General features: G+C 41.1%; 1 protein-coding gene across 1 annotated transcript in view; it reads left to right on the top strand.

Annotated features, from left to right (window-relative positions):
* Positions 1-18016, top strand: part of MYO3B (myosin IIIB) — a 428901-nt gene extending 410885 nt beyond the window's left edge. The window contains exons 33-35 of the mRNA XM_007459030.1: positions 15011-15117; positions 15492-15538; positions 17216-18016. Of these exons, the coding sequence (XP_007459092.1) occupies positions 15011-15117; positions 15492-15538; positions 17216-17354 (293 nt within the window). The 3' untranslated portion in view covers positions 17355-18016. The remainder of the gene's footprint in view (positions 1-15010; positions 15118-15491; positions 15539-17215) is intronic.
* The last annotated feature ends 1530 nt before the right edge of the window (positions 18017-19546 follow it).

The raw sequence follows: 19546 nt of genomic DNA, 5'->3' as shown, positions 1-19546 counted from the left end.
AGTGTTTTTTTTTTTTTTTTTTTTTTTTTTTTTTTTTTTTTTTGCGGTATGCGGGCCTCTCACTGTTGTGGCCTCTCCCGTTGAGGATCACAGGCTCTGGATGCGCAGGCCCAGCGGCCGTGGCTCACAGGCCCAGCCGCTCCGCAGCACGTGGGATCCTCCCGGACCGGGGCACGAACCCGCGTCCCCTGCATCGGCAGGCGGACTCCCAACCACTGTACCACCAGGGAAGCCCAAGTTTGGATATTTTTACCAAACAATTTATTTAAAAGAAACTTCTCATATCCATTCCCAGGAGCCCATAACCCTAATCAGTGCTCAGTTTCCATTATTTAAAAGTCATGTTCACATAGATAGTCACACCTACCTAAGAAAACTTCCCATGACAACTGTCAAAATCAGCATGAGCCCAACTACAGAACTTTTTTTTTCTTGCATCACAGATTTTTATTTTATCATTATTATTTTTTCTTTACATTTTTATAGCCTCCTTTCCTGGCCCTTTTTTAAAATTATTATTTATTTATTTATTTATTTATTTATTTATTTTTAACATCTTTATTGGAGTATAATTGCTTTACATTGGTGTGTTAGTTTCTGCTGTGTAACAAAGTGAATCAGCTATATGTATACATACATCCCCATATCTCCTCCCTCTTGCATCTCCCTCCCACCCTCCCTATCCCACCCCTCTAGGTGGTCACAAAGCACCGAGCTGATCTCCCTGTGCTACGTGGCTGCTTCCTAGTAGCTATCTGTTTTACATTTGGTAGTGTATATATGTCCATGCCACTCTCTCACTTCATCCCAGCTTACCTTTTCCCCTCCCCGTGTCCTCAAGTCCATTCTCTATGTCTGCGTCTTTATTCCTGTCCTGCCCCTAGGTTCTTCAGAACCTTTTTTTTTTTTTTTGATTCCATATATATGTGTTAGCATATGGTATTTGTTTTTCTCTTTCTGACTTACTTCACTCTGTATGACAGACTCTAGGTCCATCCACCTCACTACAAATAACTCAATTTCGTTTCTTTTTATGACTGAGTAATATTCCATTGTATATATGTGCCACATCTTCTTTATCCATTCATCTGTCAGTGGACACTTAGGTTGCTTCCATGTCCTGGCTATTGTAAATAGAGCTGCAATGAACATTGTGGTACATGACTCTTTTTGAATTATGGTTTTCTCAGGGTATATGCCCAGTCCAACTACAGAACTTTAAGGATAGGATTGCTCCACGCATTATATCCACAATGTTCTATCTGTAGGTATTTGCATGTCTCTTTTTAAACAAGCTCTGTTCTGTGTGACTGGACCTTTAATTAAAACACAATTTCTGGGCTTCCCTGGTGGCGCAGTGGTTGAGAGTCCGCCTGCCAATGCAGGGGACACGGGTTCGTGCCCCGGTCCCGGAGGATCCCACATGCCGCGGAGCGGCTAGGCCCGTGAGCCATGGCTGCTGAGCCTGCAGGTCCGGAGCCTGTGCTCCACAGCGGGAGAGGCCACAACAGTGAAAGGCCTGCGAACACCCCCCACACCAAAAAAAAAAACCCCACGATTTCTGACAGGCTAGCCACTAAAGGATGTAAATTTGCCCAAAGTTTACTAAAAATTACCCAAATCCCAACTCTCAGAATCTTGTGTTTCTACTGGTCTGCTAACCACCTTGATTTCTTTTCCAAATGATGTCTATTGCCTGGGTCAGCAGGCAATGTCACCTGACCCTCCACTCCACTCTGGTGACCCTGAATCTGAGCGACCACAGTGTCTTAGATCTTCCTTCTTACTTTTTCCCTTTCCTAGGCGTCTGTAAACTTGCCAAAAGCTCCATGAGGATAATTTTAGCTACTATTCATTCTTAACAATACCAGAAGAGTAGACCCACCATGTAAAAAACAAATACAACCCTGAGTCCTTTTCCTTGCACTGGCTGCTTTGTTATCAGAACTTAAAGGTATACCAAAGACCAGTGTTAGAATCATACAATAATGAGCTGGAATGCAAATTCCTCTGCAAATTCAACTATAATATTAATGATTCTTACAAAGAGATTAGCAGCTTGTCCTAAATTAGTATTGTAATATATCTTAAAGATCATGTTATGAGGCTTCTTTATTCTATAAGCCTACAATCTATGACCAAAAGAAATAAAATTCTGTATTTTAAACATTTTTTCTTATTTATAGATAAGGTGAAGGGGGAGGGGGACCCAAAAGTCTAAAAAGAAAAAGAAGAGAAAAGCAACTTAATGAATAATGTGAACTGAGTCAGTGACCAGGTAGATGCAATTGTGACATCTGTGACTGCCTGTATCTGCCACCTCTTTGTACAGATTGCCTTAGAATGACCTTAGGAAGTGAGCCATGACTTGTTTTTAAATTTTTATTGTGTCAAAAATTACAGCTTGAATGATCAACTTGTGCATATCCTAAGTAAAGCTGTCAGGTTTTCTCTTTTTCATCACAGATTGGCTTATAATGCACAGACTACAGTTAAATGTGTTATTTGCTATGAACTCTGCCCCACACTTCAGGCTTCACAATGCTGGTACCTCATTATCCAGCATGGGTGTTCTGATCACTAGCCACTAGCAAACCATTAGTCAGAGTTTCTTGGGCTGGTCCCACCTCAGGTGCCAATGACTGGTCCATTATGGCCAGGGATTGACCTGGAAATGTGGCTACCTGGACCTACTCTCAAAAAGGAAGGACCCACTTGGAAAATGACATCACTGTTCATGTTTGTATCTCCAAGAAAGGGGTCGCCATGAAGTCCCTTTTTTAAAAAATCCAGCTTTGACAGCCTCTGTCCTTCCAGATGGTGCACAGAGCCAAGCCTGTCAGAGACCCTTAGTCTCCTGCTGCCTTTTAATGCTGCTCCTTGATTGCTAATGACCCCCAGCTGGACTGGCTCCTCAACCCATTTAACCCCTCCCTGCTGGGTCCCCACCTCACACAGGGTGAGAGGCAGTGAGAGCTGGAAGTGGGGAGGTGCCAAGCCATCCAGGAGCTCCCGCCCTTCCAGAGCTCGTGGCACATTTCCCGGCGCCATCACGCATGTCCAAGGTTGCTCCAGTGGAGAGCTCCTGTTAACATGATTTTCACTCTGTTGTCAGATAAATGCTACCAGGCTTCAGACTGTTAAAATTTCATTTGACTAAGCCAGGAAACACTGAAAGAGCATTTCCTGTAGGGTTCAAGAGTTGAGGACTACTGATATGAATCCCCTGAAATATGTTAGTTTGGAAACTTAAAATTAAGTTGCACTGGAACTATCTTTTAACCTGATCGAACTTAGTGATCAGAGCAGATCATATGTGTCAGTATACAAAGTCACTACAAAGAAGCCTGAGTGAAGGTGATAATTTCCTTGTCTAGGCCTAAATCACTGTATAACACAGGAGATACCCATTTCAGGTATGCGGATAATAGCTGTATTTACTTTGGTTAAGCTTGGCTTGTTTTTTGTTTGTTTGTTTGTTTGTTTTTTGCGGCATGTGGGCCTCTCCCGCTGCGGAGCACAGGCTCCGGACGCTCAGGCTCAACGGCCATGGCTCACGGACCCAGCTGCTCTGCGGCATGTGGGATCTTCCCGGACCGGGGCACGAACCCGTGTCCCCTGCATTGGCAGGCGGACTCTCAACCACTGCGCCACCAGGGAAGCCCTTGGCTTGTTTTTTGAAACATGCTGGAATGTATTTTTTGCAACATACTGGTCAGGTGACTCAGAGAAGGGGGATTTAAAAGGGAAGAAAGCTGATGACATTAATTTGTTGAAAGATCTTGAGTCCAGTGGAGAAACTCAAACTCAGATCTCTCCGCACCTACTCATGACAAAATAACCTTCCATGAGAATAGAGGGAAGTGGAGAGCTTGAGAGGTCATTATTCTGTGTATGGTTTCATAAAGGGTTTTCATTAATCTCATATCAAATTGTAAGAAAACAAGGCAAAGAAATTAAATAATTCTATATGACCCTAAAGAACTGAAGTCTAAACTCTTGATCTGAGCAGAGAACTGGGAGCTTTGTGTCTCACTATTTTTATAAATCTTTAAATGTTTACTGGATAGTTGAACCAGATTTAATTTATAGTGTACTAAGGAATTTTTTTCCAACATGAAGCACAAGATAGGAAAATAACCCCAATATAATTATTTTCTATTTAACTTTGTTTCCCCCAGATGCTTCCTATTTTTTTATTGGTTTTTTGGAGATTAAAACTGAAAGCACCAGAGTGATCTACTTTTTCACCACTAATACTGCATTGATCTCACTTTTGCATCTCATTAGTTTAATGCAGACAAAAGTCATACCTGTGATTTCATTTTGTCTGTTATTCACATTCTCTACTGTTGCCCACAGGCACGCGCACACCTGCCAGTCATTTGTGTGTATAATTGCCCCGAACCAACCCATCCATACTAACGACTGCTCTCTCTACCTGTAAAAATATTTTAGAATTTATGAACCTTGATGGGTGTTTGTACAGCTGTACGATATTAACCAGTATGTTGCAGCTTTTGCTCACAGCTGGGGAAAGGCTAAGTAACTGGTTAAAATGTGGTCTTTTAGTCCATCAGTGACCAAATGATCCAGAAAGGGGTTCAGATAAGGCCACTTGGCGCAGCATTGCTTTTTAAATGAGTGAATTGCGTTAGAATAAAGTGCTGGTGTAGTTATGGAGAATTTTCCTCCCTGAAGCCCTGAATGCATTTTGTTTGGTCACCTTTAAATTCCAACAAGCCAGTAAGGTCAACAGCATTTATGTCCATTTTGCAGATGACGTACTAAGAGGCCAAGCGGCAGGAAATCTGTAGTCACAGCATCTTAAAGTTGGCAGGGACCTTAAAGAGCCTCTCAACTAATGGTTCTCACCCTTTACCTGCTTTCACACTGGTTTCATGCAACAAACCTCCATCAGGTACATCTTTCACTACACACAGTTGCTCACACATTGGGAAGGAGCATGACTCCTAGGAGAACAGCTCAGAATCTCCAGGCAAGAACAGCTGTAATGTCCCACATCACCACCCTCTTGAAAAACATCACTATATCAGTCCAACCCCCTGTTTCACAGATAAAACATGGCAGCCCAGGGGGCTAAGCAATTCACCCAAGGTCACATACCAGTAAGTTCCAGAATTTGAACTACGCCCAGGTCTTCTGACCCCAAGTCCAGTGCTGGTGTCACTACAGCTGACCGGCCCTTTGCATGCTAACAGCAGGTACCGGAACCAGGTCCCCAATTTAGAGAGCCAGGCAGAGCTGGGGATGAACACCCCAGAATCCCCTGCCACGAGGAATCAAAGACCCATTCACAATTGGTATAGTAAAAACCAGCACTATCTGGTGTCCCATATCCTCAGGCATTTAAAATGTCGTTCCAATCTTCAAAGACATTCTTCCGTTCCATTTTTATCTGCTTTTACCTAGGACATTGTTTCCCAGCTCCCGAGGAGTTCACTAGGTGATTTGCATCTCATTAGGAGCTCCAGAAATGATATCTCCCAGCCTGCTGCCTGGCGCTGTGGGTCCACTAAGCATCAGATCCAGGTCTTAGATTTTTTTTTTCATGTTGACATTTTGGAAAAAGCTGAATTAATGCTGTTTTCCCACTGGGCACAGTTTGGGTGGCCATTTTGGCCTTAATTCCTGCACCCCCCCCTACAGAACCAAAGTTAGAGAAGAGCCGTTGTCGGGGAGGGTACAGAGGAAGTCAGTCATCCCACATGAAGACACCTGGCTGGAAAGGAATATTGTGAGACATCAAAATAAGCAGTTAGAAAACTCCTAAAAGCAGAGAGATGGGACATGATACAAACAATCTGACCACTATGCAAAGTAAAACAAAAAGAAAACCAACAGCAACCCATTAGAATCTGTATGACTAATTCTAAGCTTGCACATTTTAAACATTTTTGACTAGTTTCAAATCTCCTGACACCTGAGTTTTATGTCTTGCTTTAAAAGGAGTCTTACTAGGTCCAAATGGCTTTTCAGCTTTGTCATGCATTCACACTGAACCCTCCAGAAGAGCACTGAGCAGCATCGTACCTCTGGAAACCAGACATGTTTCCATGATCAGCAAAACTGTTCTCTTGGAATAAGAGAAATTATTTTCCCAGTGTCCAGGGAAATTAATGTCTGCTTTGGGCTCAAGCCGTTTGATGCAGCTTCCAGTGCAAAGAAAATGCTTGACGATGCCGGGAGCTCTACTAGAGATGCTTCCCCTTCCCAGAATTCCTTCTGCCATCTCAAAACCTCTCTGACCCTAGGCCAACTTTTCAAGATGCAGCTAGCTAATCTGCAAAATAATCCTAAGCTCTTAGGAAAGAGTTAAATCTCTGGTTTTTCCAGCCCTGACTACAAATTAAAATCATCTGAAAGGGGGAGGGTCTTTTGTGTGTGTGTGTGTGTGCGGTACGCGGGCCTCTCACTGTTGTGGCGTGTCCCGTTGCGGAGCACAGGCCCCGGACGCGCAGGCTCAGCGGCCATGGCTCACGGGCCCAGCCGCTCCGCGGCATGTGGGATCCTCCCGGACCGGGGCACGAACCCGTATCCCCTGCATCGGCAGGCGGACTCCCAACCACTGCGCCACCAGGGAAGCCCGGGAGGGTCATTTTTTAAACAATAAAAATGCCAGAGACCTAACCCTAACCAACTGAATTAGGATCTCCAGGGATAAAAGGCTGAGGCGTCAGTGCTTTTCAAAAGGCCTTCAGGTGATACTAATGTACAACCAGGACGGAGAATCACTCTCATATAACAAGAATCACGACAACCCCTTAGGCGCACCTGCTCTGCCTCGGGTGCCATGCTTTCTCTTTTCATACATTATCTGTCATCCTCACTACAGCCTTACTTGCGTGATCATCGTCAGTGAGTTCAGACTTCTAACAAGTGCTAGAGATGGGATTCATAGTCAGGTTTTTCTGACTTTTTTTTTCTTCTGTAACATTCATGTTTCTCAAAGTGTGGGACATGGACCTCTGGTGGTCTGCAAGTTGATTTTACATGGTGTGTGGATGTGACCTTAAATAACACTGAATTGTATAGAAGAAAGTTACTCCTTTTACAGTCCTCAGTTTAAATTCTTCAGGTTAAGGAGAAAGTCATAGTGATATTAGTACGTCTTATGTTCCTCTCACATTTACTCACCTGTCTTTTTAACAAACCTTTAAGAAGCCCAGAATGTTCTGTGGGAAACAGAACCTAGCTCAGCTGTGAGAATATTGTTTTGTTCTTACTGTATTTACTTTACGGTTTACTTCTATTTATGGCAAATGACACGTGTTTTCCCTTTACGGTAGTAGTTTCATTTTTAAAGAAATGTATTTAAGAGAAAAAGAAATTGGCTGATTTTAAAATATTAAATAAAGAATAGTACAGGTGTCTCGAATATAGCAAAAAATACTTAAGTGGCAGATGAATGCAGAAGTTTGAGAAATACTTTCCCACAACAGGGTAATTTTGAAAAATGGGCATCTCTACACCTATTAGCCAATGGGACCTCTCATCCTTTCACACCAGACAGGCAACTGGTTCCATACTTTTTAGGTCCAGCCGGGACCTTTGAACTTTGCTGCTGCTTCCAACTCAAGAGGAATCCTGAAACACAAATGGCTAATAACATGGGAAGGGGGAAAGGAAGGGCACTTACCCTCTCAATCAATGAAATGCAAATCAAAACAAATGACGTGCCATTTTTTCACCTATTGAATTGTCAGGCTTTTTCTTAAAGATGCTGACCCATGCTGGTGAAGGCCTTCAAAAACAGGTAACCTCAGGTACAGGTGGTAGAAGTATATTTTGCTACCCACTTCCTAGAAGACAATTGGAAATAAAATTTTAAGTTTTTAAAATATGTATAGTCTTCGGCCAGTAATTCCACTTCTAGGGATTTATCCTAAGAAAATAATGTGAATTATCAAAGATCAAACTATAAGTATGTTCCTCACAGCATTGCTTATTAGAGAAGAACATTGGAAACAACTTCCATGCCCAAAACAGGAAACTGTATAACTTAATCATGGTTCATTCATAAAATGAAATAGCATGCAACTATTAGAAATAATGCCATTTAGACTAAACTGGAAGACAGATAAGAAACTTGTTCCATCATTTGCTACTATTATGGGAATGGGATTGGGGTTTTTTTTTTCACTGCTTAACTTATTTGAACATCATGTTCATTCATTACTTTAAAAAATGTAACTCTAGAAGTATAATACTATTTTTAAAGTAGATTAAATCATGGGAAAACATTTATGACTTTATTGTTAAGTGTGGGGAAAAGTAGTAACAAATTAGATGAATGATTAAGTTTTGGTTTTGGTTTTCTTGGCTAAAAAAGTGAATACATATTCCTAGAAAAAATATTGAAAGGATATTAAGAAAAAAATACTTAATGAACCTTGTTTTTAAAAGGCCAATTTCATCCCCCTCCTTGGTAGACTAAGGTTCCCCAGAGATGTCCCAGGATAAGAAAGTCCTTGGCAATAATATTCTAATTGACAGAAACAAAGAGTGGACCACAGAGATACAACAGACCTTAACAAGAATGATGAATAGTAACCATTCATTCATTCATTGTTTGTTGAGTGTGTGCCAGGACCTGAGCTGTGAAATCGTTTTAGCGGAAGTTATTACCACTTCCCTAACTAATAAGGGGAGAATTCCATATAGAAAATTTATAACTCCACCATCTTCCACAGGCACTAATTTAACTCAGAGATATTTTCTTTGTAGCAATTTTGCAATTTTGAAGAAGATTGTTCATGACATAACATGGCAACTGGGAAAATTTGTAGCTTTCCTTTCATCTTAGAAAGGAAGATCTGAATTACATGCACCCCAGGAGAAAATCTCTCTTTCTGGTTGTGTGTGTGTGTTTTACAAAAGCCTACTGAATTCCTTCGTCCCTCCTGAAGTTAGATGTGGTAAGGTGAAAACTTATAAGAACGTCTCATTTAAAGAAAAAGCATTGTAATAGAGGCCATGGCCTGGGCCTTGAGGTTTGAATCAAAAGACCTGAGTCCAAGGCTTAGGCTCTTAGGGGAGACCGGCAGAGGGCCCCAAGCTACCTGGGCCTCAGACCCCTTAGATATAAAAGCAAGGAGCCTAACCACAGAGGTTATCATCCTCCATGTCATAACTTAAAATTGAATTATCTCTCAACTACCAGACATAATTTCTCCCCTCTACTCCCTGTCAAGGCTCTGAGCGTCCCTGACATAGCCCGTGCCTCAGCAGATCAGGAGCAAATGCTTTACAACACACTGGTTGTTTATCTGAAATTCAAATCTAGCTCGGTGTCCTTTTTTTTTTTTTCCTAAATCTGGCAACCCTAATTCCATAGATTTCATAATTCCATAATTTTCCAAAGACTGCATTTTTAAGGTAGTGCAGATTATTGCAGACTTTATGCCAGTGTGGTTCTTATTGGGAAGGGAAGATTTAAGATGGTCTAGTACCTTGTCTCTCAGCCATGGCTGCACATTAGAACCACCTAAGGAGATAAAATATGTGTTTTATATATATATATATATATATATATATGTATATGAGATAGATGGATAGATCTATCAAGGTCCTGATCTGAGCACTGGTATTTTAAAAAGCTGAACATCTACTGTAGTGTGAAGAAAATGACCCTAAGTAGGGTGTATCTCGTAACTCTGTACAGGATTTGCCATCTGTAAATCTAGAACGCTGAACACTCTGTTTGCCTCAAGGGCTCAGGGGGATGTTTTACTTGGCAAGTGACCCTGGGAATGCCTCATCCACAAAATGGCAATCAGATCAGCTGTCATACTGCTCAGAAAGTATCCATGTCTGCAGAGGCCCTCAAGGACGGTGCAGAGACTATGGCTCTTCCAAGAACCCTGCTCACTGCCTGTCCACTCCTCAGGGACCTGGAATCCATACTGTCCCACCCAGGACAGGGAATATTTGGGCTGCATGTGCCATCCTGCTGTCTCTGTGGTTGTCCTTCCCCCGCTGCAAGCCCAGCTAGGAAATTTACCAGAACTGGCACATCTGTAATGGGTGATGAAAAGTGAAACTCAGTGTTAGGGGACAATGTTAGGCAAGAGCATTTGTGGCCAAAATAGCTGTAACTCAGCAAGTCAAATAGAGTAAAGGAAGTCATTTCCTTCTTCATCTCTGAGACCCTGAGAGAAAACAAAAAGCCTCATTTGTAACTTAAAATTATGTTTGAATTAGGGTTGCCAGATTTAGGGGGAAAAAAGTACACCTGGCTAGATCTGAATTTCAGATAAACAACCAATCACTTTTTAATATAAGTATGTTCTGAATATATACTTACACTCAGAAGGTATTGGTTGTTTATCTGAAATTCAAATTTAACTGGGTACCCTGTATTTGATCTGGCAACTCTAGTTTGGATATACCTGCATGTTCAATAAAGAAAATTGAAATATTAAATTTCCAAACCAGTTGTTTAAAGTTACGGAACAAAGCTATCAACTAAATTCAGCCATTTGTCTCTCACCAAGGACTTGGCCAGTTGTGCCGCCACACAATGATCTGGAATTAGGGAATAAGGAGTATGCATTTCCTGGTGCTCTTGAAACTCTCTCTGTATTTCTTCCATTTTCTGACAGATTTATCTCCAGTTTATTGTAGAATTCTGTGACAACTCAGAAGAGAAGGGTGTATTCAAGGTCTCAACTATGAAATCAAAAAGTGCAGGGGGAAAAGAAATGTACAGGGATTCCTGAAAGGAAAGAGAACCTATGTTAAGTTCAAACTGGTATTCATGATATGATATACTTTTTAAAAGCACAATAGGTAGGTAGCACCCAGAGTATTACAAACTGGAGAATTTGGCTTGGGTTAACAAATATTTATGTGAAACGGAAGTTGGCTACTTACAGAATATGAACATCATTGTCTTCAAAGTAATAACTCATATTCTAATGTATATCTTCAAACTTGAACTGCCCAGCTTATCTACATAAACTAGTCAAATGAACTAGGAAAGTGCCAGGTAACCCTATTGTTTTGTATCTCCTATGAGCAAACTGACTGGCTCAAGAGCCAAAAGACAGGGGTTAAGCTTCCACTCTGCCACTTACAGACTTAGCCTTTCTTATCTATAGTTTCTTTATATATTGAAAGAAATCATAATTTTTGTCCTACATGCCTCATTAATTTTTTATTTTTAAGGGAAAAAAATCATGACAAACTTCTCAAAGTGCACACATATTTAGATTTAGTTAGTGTGCCATATGCTATTTTGTATTTGCTTCTTTTTCTGAATTTTGAATTTTCATCAATCAGTATCATACCTATATTTATCCTCATTGGTGCCTTCATGGAATGACATCATATTTATATCTCAGAGTTAACTTGTCCCCAATTATCAAATATTTATCATGTTTTTAGCTTTTTTCTGTTAAAGAAAGTATTGTTTCTAGCTTTTTTCTGTTAAAGTATTATATCCATCTTCATACAAATGGTATTTTTTTCTCTTTTGGTTTACTTTGTTGGGACATGTTCCTTGGAACAAGTTGTTTAGCTTTTGTTATCTATTGTCAGGTAACTTCAGGAGAAGTGGAGCCTATGGACTCATCTGTGCACCTGGGGCCTCTCCCACACTGTCTTTTTACTTTTTGATTTATCCTAATTAATAGAAAGACAGTAGTAATTGTTTTAATTGAAGCTCTTTGTCGAGACGGCTGAATGTTTTTCAGTATCTCATATCATAATTGCATAAATATTTCTCCATCTTTCTCTTGCCTCAGCCTTTCCACATTATGGATAATAGACTTTTGTGTCTATAATTTTAAATTTGTTTTTATCTTTCTGTCGCACTTTCTTTCATCTTAAGGTTTTGTTACTGTCCATCATATAGAATACTTCACTTTAATATAATTGAACCCATCCTTGTCCCTAATATCTTCTTCCACATTTAAGATATATAGTATATTTCATTTCCTTCTAAAGTTTTTATGGGAATGTTTAAAATGTTTAACTATATAGCTCATCTGGAATTTATTGTGGCTGGTGAGAATCAAGAAGTATATTGAGAAAAGTAAAAGATTTAGAATTAAAAAATATTCATTTGAGTCCAACAGCAATAGCTATGGCCTTAGGCAAGTCACTTAACCTCTTAAGACTCAAGGTCCTCTATTAGACTGAAGGCAGAGACCTTGTCTTTTTTCTTTTTGTCTTCCCTACAATACTGAGAAAAGTTCCTTACATATAGAATAAGTTTTATAAGGTGTATATTTAAGTTACATTTTTTGCATATTGCTATCCAGTTGTTCCAACAGCAGTAATTGAATAATGATTCATTTCCCAGTTATTTATTTGGTTGCTTGTGATCGATCATATATCAGTGATACTCAGATTTGTTCCAATGGCAAAGCACCTGGAAGTTGTGGCACTTCTTGCAAAACATCATGAAATATGGAGATATTAAAGTTAAAATAATGAAAATTAAAATTTGATGCTAGGGCTTCCCTGGTGGCGCAGTGGTTGAGAGTCCGCCTGCCGATGCAGGGGACGCGGGTTCATGCCCCGGTCCGGGAAGATCCCACATGCCCCGGAGCGGCTGGGCCTGTGAGCCATGGCCGCTGTGCCTGCGCGTCCGGAGCCTGTGCTCCGCAATGGGAGAGGCCACAGCAGTGAGAGGCCCGCGTACCGCAAAAAAAAAAAAAAAAAAAAATTTGATGCTGAATCAGGCACCAGCTTACATTAGATTCTAGTACGGTATAGATACCACCAGATACCAACAGTTTGTCTTAATTTATGGCAAATATTAAAATAGGTAAAATTCAATCCAATAACTGAATTCTTTCTAAGAATCAGGAAAAGAACACCCACCTATGAAACAACAAGTTCATCAAGAGCAAAAGTTGAGAACCACGTCTTATAGTAAGCATTCCCAGTTGAGAATATAAAATAAAAGCTTCTGATCAATTGTAAACTTTACATAAAGTCCAACTGAATGGGGCTGAACGTCAGCTGAACCCCAAAACTATTTAAGATCAGTCTTTTGAGTTGTCAAGTTTGGAATTCCTATAATAGTAGAAAGAGGGAGTAGATGTCAGATCTCCAGTGCATGCTCACACCAGCAACCTTAACTCTAAATGTTTCTGTCTATGAATCAGAGGAGATAACATAAAAGAACCTCACAACCTCATGTTCTACCATATTACAGAATATGAACTTCATAAAGCGTATGGAGGTAGGTATGTTGGAACTATCAGAAAGTACCCTTATCAATTCTGGATTCCTTGTACTCTGAGGATGATGCCAGTACAAGAGGCTGGAATCCTGTTCTCTGCACAGTTCCTGAAGATGTGGACAGGGATGTCTGTTAAGGTTATTGGAACCTTCTGCAAGCACCATCATATGGCTATGCTAATTAGTATTTTTTCATGGAGCTTACTTTTACTTAAATTTGACTTTTTTTTTTTTTTTTTTGCGGTACGCGGGCCTCTCACTGTTGTGGCCTCTCCCGTTGTGGAGCACAGGCTCCGGACGCGCAGGCTCAGCGGCCATGGCTCACGGGCCCAGCCACTCCGCAGCATGTGGGATATTCCCGGACCGGGTCACGAACCCATGTCCCCCGCATCGGCAGGCAGACTGTCAACCACTGCACCACCGGGGAAGCCCTAAATTTGACTTTTTAAAACAATTTTTTTTATTAAGAAAGACAATATGCTGTAGTTTTTTTTTAACTGCTAGAACAGGAGGTAAGAGACCTAGGGTTGGGTCCCCGCTCTGCCACTTGAACTGGGGTGTGTCATTCATTTTTTCCTTTTGTGAAAAAATGGGTATTTAGAATGGATTGTTCCTAAAGTCCTGTATGGTTCTAATAGTCTTGTTCAAACATAGATATGTTCCAATTCAAAAAAAAAAGATGCAAAACTTCATACTTAGGAAATTGATAATTCACTCTTCATTATGGTCCTTGCTGAGTCATTCTTCACTTAGAAAATTCCCCCAGAATTTCCTTGTATAGTAGGAATCTCTAATGAAATCAAGCTATGATTCCAAATACAAAGCTCCAACTCTTTTTTATAAATAATTAGTTTATGGTATACCCTTGGTCCAAGAAAGTGATATGTCTTCTCCAAACTATGACATTCATGAGCAGTATTTTATGGTGGCTGTGTATGCGTGCATGCAGGCACGCGCGCGTGCGCATGCGTGTATGTGTTGGCAAGAAGTTAGAACTGCTGAATCCTGATTCAGATATAGTGCCAAAAGGACAGCAGATTTCATGAAAATCATCTGCTTGGAAGGGAAATAAATCATGACTTTGTTGGACCTGTGGTTTCTTAATTTCTAGTACACTCTTGGTCCAGGGTTCCAAAATCAGGACTAACACGGAGAGGCTGCTCCGTGAAATTGTGCAGTCATCCTTTCCCCTTCTCCTTTACACTACCTCCAGAGACTGCATGGATCAGTGGTATTGTTCAAAGCATTTCAGAAAATACTAGCTCAAGCCATTTGCCCTCCAAAATGTATCACCCCAAAATGTATCCCACCAAAAGGTTTGCTTCTCATCTACCCAAGAGTGTGTGTGCTCCAGATGTCTTTGAACTCTCACTGTATGTAGGATGTGGTGCAAACTGCCCCAGATTGCCTTCATTGCCTTAACTGAGTTATCTCACCAAGAGGGCATTCTCTACTCTACAAAGGCTGACGACCAACCTCTACTTCACCAGCATGGACAAACCAATTTTCTTTCCTTCACTCTTGACTGCTGACTCAGATAAGAAAGATGTAGGCAAAGTCCTCAACAGCTGCCCTTGTTTACACTTAGCAATCCGTGTGTGTGTGTGTGTGTGTGTGTGTGTGTGTGTGTGTGTGTGTTTAGCATGATATCTCTCCTAATATTAGCAAAGCTCTAACGTGCCCGTTAAAACAGGACAGAGTTTCTGCTACGTGCATTTATGTGATGAGGAATTTTACACTCAGTTTTCCCCAAACCTCAGATGCTTTACAGTAACGTTTTGCTATCCTGTTGCAGATTCAGAAAATGGTCTTGCACAGAAGCAGCGAACACCTCACCGAAGATGTCAGCAGCCCAAAATGTTGAGTAGTCCTGAGGACACCATGTACTATAACCAGTTAAATGTGAGTTCAAAGTGGCCATAAAGCTGTTTCACTGGCTTTGTTTCCAGTTAATAATTCTGTTATTAATACCTGTTCCAGCCCCTCCAGCCCCGCCCCCACTCTCTTCTACTCTCCTCTTGAACATGTGCTTAGGCCCTTTATCTGTTGCTTTCATGTCAGGATGTCTGCCTTCACGGTGAATAATTGATGTGGTTTATCAAAGACGAGCAAGATGCATGCTTCATCAGGCTCACTTGAGCCCTTTGATCAAAAAAATTATGCTGTGACTTCTGATATTATCAGCATCTGCTTGCATTCAACACAAAATCACTTTGAATTAAAAATTAACGACTTGCTGCTTTCCTTTGACTGTGTGTTCTTGGCCCTCTCCACAGGGAACTCTAGAATATCAAGGGAGCAAGAGGAAGCCAAGAAAACTTGGGTAAATATCTGTCTTCTTAGTTCTAAGCAACTGTAAACAGAAGGGGTCCTTTGTGATATTATAGAAAATGCAAAACTTTCCAGAGAGGCTTCTAAAAATATGCAGTGGGGATATCACCACTATTATTGACACTGGAAACTACTTTTCACAGTAGCAAGTATACAAAACTTGAATCTATTCTGTCTGAAAGGACTGAAATTGCCACCAAAAGGCAAGTGTTATTTTTCACAATCATCCCAGGAAATTGTACTGTCCTCATAATTTGAGACGTGTATCAGGCTGTATAAAACTCTTCCACAAATCAGAGCACTCCATGCAGTGCAAATAGGCCGCTTCCCCACGTTCCCCTACCCGTGGGCCTTAAAGGTACACAAAGGAGAATTTCCCCCAATGGTTAGCCAGGGACACTGCGGAGTTTGTGGCTGATTTGCTTGTTAGCATCTCGATTAAGAATAGGAGTGAGACCGGTCAGAATGGCCATCATCAAAAAATCTACAAACAATAAATGCTGGAGAGGGTGTGGAGAAAAGGGAACCCTCTTGCTCTGTTGGTGGGAATGTAAATTGATACAGCCACTATGGAGAACAGGATGGAGGCTCCTTAAAAAGCTAAAAATGGAACTACCATATGACCCAGCAATCCCACTACTGGGCATATACCCTGAGAAAACCATAATTCAAAAAGAGTCATGTACCACAATGTTCATTGCAGCTGTATTTACAATAGCCAGGACATGGAAGCAACCTAAGTGTCCATCAACAGATGAATGGATAAAGAAGATGTGGCACATATATACAATGGAATATTACTCAGCCATAAAAAGAAACGAAATTGAGTTATTTGTAGTGAGGTAGATGGACCTAGAGTCTGTCATACAGAGTGAAGTCAGAAAGAGAAAAACAAATACTGTATGCTAACACATATATATGGAATCTTAAAAAAAAAAAAATGTTCATGAAGAGCCTAGGGGCAAGATGGGAGTAAAGACTCAGACCTACTAGAGAATGGACTTGAGGATACAAGGAGGGGGAAGGGTAAGATGGGACAAAGTGAGAGAGTGGCATGGACATATATACACTACCAAATTTAAAATAGATAGCTAGTGGGAAGCAGCCACATAGCACAGGGAGATCAGCTGGGTGCTTTGTGTCCACCTAGAGGGGTAGGATAGAGAGGGTGGGAGGGAGACGCAAGAGGGAAGAGATATGGGGACGTGTGTATATGTATAACTGATTCACTTTGTTATAAAGCAGAAACTAACACACCATTGTAGAGCAATTATACTCCAATAAAGATGTTAAAAAAAAAAAAAAGAAAAGAATAGGAGTGAGTTAGGTAATTGGTACTAGTCTGAGAACTAAAGAAGATCAGGAAGGGAACTTTCTCATCTAGAGAGAACCAGACAAGTTAATTCACATAATTTAAGTTGCAATATGATTACAATTTCCAGATACTACTAAATTGGGCCTATTATTAGTGTGTGACCTAGATGTGAAAGGCTTTGTGGATCAGACACCAGTTCCTCCGGGCTGGGGGACCCTGAGCTACCGTAAGCTGCCCCCGCAACTCAGTGTTGGGGCCCAACCCTGTTCCAAGTCCTCAAACAACTTAAGCTGCCCCATTGATGTCTGCTGCACTTGTTTTCTTTTTCTGCTGAAACTCTTTCCTTTGTTGCAGCCAAATCAAAGTGCTTGATGGGGAAGATGACTATTACAAATCTCTGTCACCTGTGGGCTCTATCCCCGAGGAGGACAGCTCAGCCCACCCTCTCTTTTTTTCTTCATCCTCAAAGGGAGCATCTTCTGCTCAGCACTGAGCTGTACTTCCTGCCCCCCAAGTCTGTTGAGGGTAAGAACAATCATGGTAATTGACTGTCATTTAATAAGAAAGTCGTGCAGTGGGGTCAGCTTCTATGGACATGTGGTCTGTTCTGGAGCCTTACTGAACAATTTTCAGATTTCAAACCATTTTCTCCTACGTCTGTCACCCTCCCCACATCTGCTGTGTAGCCTGACCTAGGCAACATCTCCTTTCCTCATCCCATGGGTACCTGTGGGACACTGAGCACACCTCCACTACAGCAATAACCATCATTCATGCCCCCAACATCTAAGAGGGTATCAGTCTCACGTGTGGACACTGATGGTATTTCTGTATTTTTCCCAACATGTCATTCCATGCAGAATCCACCCCTGTGGAAATCCAGGAGTCCCTTTCCTCCTCGCATCTACACTGCATCCCCTTCCCCTTTGCTGGTCTTTTCTACCCCATCCTGCCTCTCCCCAGGGTCAGGGCTCCATTGCTGAGTGCCCCCATCTTTGAGGAGTACACTCAAGGTCTCTGAGGCCAGGATAATTTTTCATGCTCAGGGGAACCTGAATCTTTCAGGTTCTTCCTTTAAGACAAATGAACCCCTCTCTTGCTAATTATTATCCTGATAAAGCCTTTGCCTCTTTATTCTACCTTACTAAGACACCCCCATCAACTTGGCAGTAAAAAGAAAGGAATGAGACGGAAAGAAAATCTGGACCTGTCAGAGTCCGTGTCACATCGTTTTGTAACTGTCCATTCTCTGGTTGCCTGTCTCCATGAGGCTGTGAGTGGCTGCAAGGGAAGCATTTTGTCTCGTCCACCTTTCTGTGCACAGAGCCTAGCACGGTGCCTGGCACAGAGAGGACATCCAGCAAATGCCCACCCTTGAGTGAGTGGAGAGACTTAGTTACACAACATATCTGACAGGAAAGTTACTTTCAATTATATGTGATAGACTATTAATCACTTTTTCTACACCATAAGCTCTGATTTTTCAATGAAGTTTGGGCTAGTCCTATGGTAATGATGTTTTATCATATATTATATTACTCAGTGTGATTCAATACAACAAGCTTTTTGAGTAACTACTCTGTGCACAACAATATGTGAGAGATTGCTGTGTGATATGAAAACCTAACAAGACCCTTTGTCTAGAAAAGATGTTCTTAACATCCTTCTTGCGGGGCGCCTTCAAGATGGCAGAGGAGTAAGATATGGAGATCAATTCCTCCCCACAAATACATCAAAACTATATCTACATGTGGAACAACTCCTACAGAACACGTATTGAACGCTGGCAGAAGACCTCAGACTTCCCAAAAGGCACCCTCAGGTGACCTACATGCAGAGGCAGGGCCAAATCCAAAGCTGAACCCCAGGAGCTGTGCGAATAAAGCAGAGAAAGGGAAATCTCTCCCAGCAGCCTCAGGAGCAGTGGACTAAATCTCCACAGTCAACATGATGTACCCTGCATCTCTGTAATACCTGAATAGACAACGAATCATCCCAAAATTGAGGCGGTGGACTTTGGGAGCAGCTGTAGACTTGGGGTTTGCTTTCCACATCTAATTTGTTGTGGGTTTTATGTTTATCTTAGTTTAGTATTTAGAGCTTATTATCATTGGTAGATTTGTTTATTGATTTGGTTGCTCTCTTCCTTTTTTTAAAATATATATATTTTTTTCTTTTTTCTCTTTTTGTGAGTGTGTATGTGTATGCTTCTTTGTGTGATTTTGTCTGTAGAGCTTTTCTTTTGCCATTTGTCCTAGGGTTCTGAATGTCTTTTTTTTTTTTCTTTGTATAGTTTTTAGCACTTGTTATCATTGGTGGATTCGTTTTTTGGTTTGGTTGATCTGTTCTTTCTCTCTTTTTTAAAATTACTTTTTAATGTTTTTATTTTTAATAATTTTTTTCTATTTTAATAACTTTATTTTATTTATTTATTTTTTCTTTCTTTCTTTCTTTTATTTTTTCACCCTTTGCTTCTGAGCTGAGTGGCTGACATGGTCTTGGTGCTCTAGCCAGATGTCGGGCGTGAGCCTCTGAGGTGGGAGAGCCCACTTCAGGACGTTGGTGCACCAGAGACTGCTCAGCTCCATATAATATCAAACGGCGAAAGCTCTTCCAGAGATTTCCATCTCAACACTAAGACCCAGCTCCACTCAACAACCAGCAAGCTACAGTGCTAGACACCCT

Source organism: Lipotes vexillifer, unplaced genomic scaffold (genome assembly GCF_000442215.2).
Source record: "Lipotes vexillifer unplaced genomic scaffold, Lipotes_vexillifer_v1.1 scaffold1241, whole genome shotgun sequence".
In the NCBI taxonomy this organism is placed as follows: domain Eukaryota; kingdom Metazoa; phylum Chordata; class Mammalia; order Artiodactyla; family Lipotidae; genus Lipotes; species Lipotes vexillifer.
Note: the sequence above shows the minus strand (reverse complement) of the source record. Positions and strands in the feature narration are given on the sequence as shown.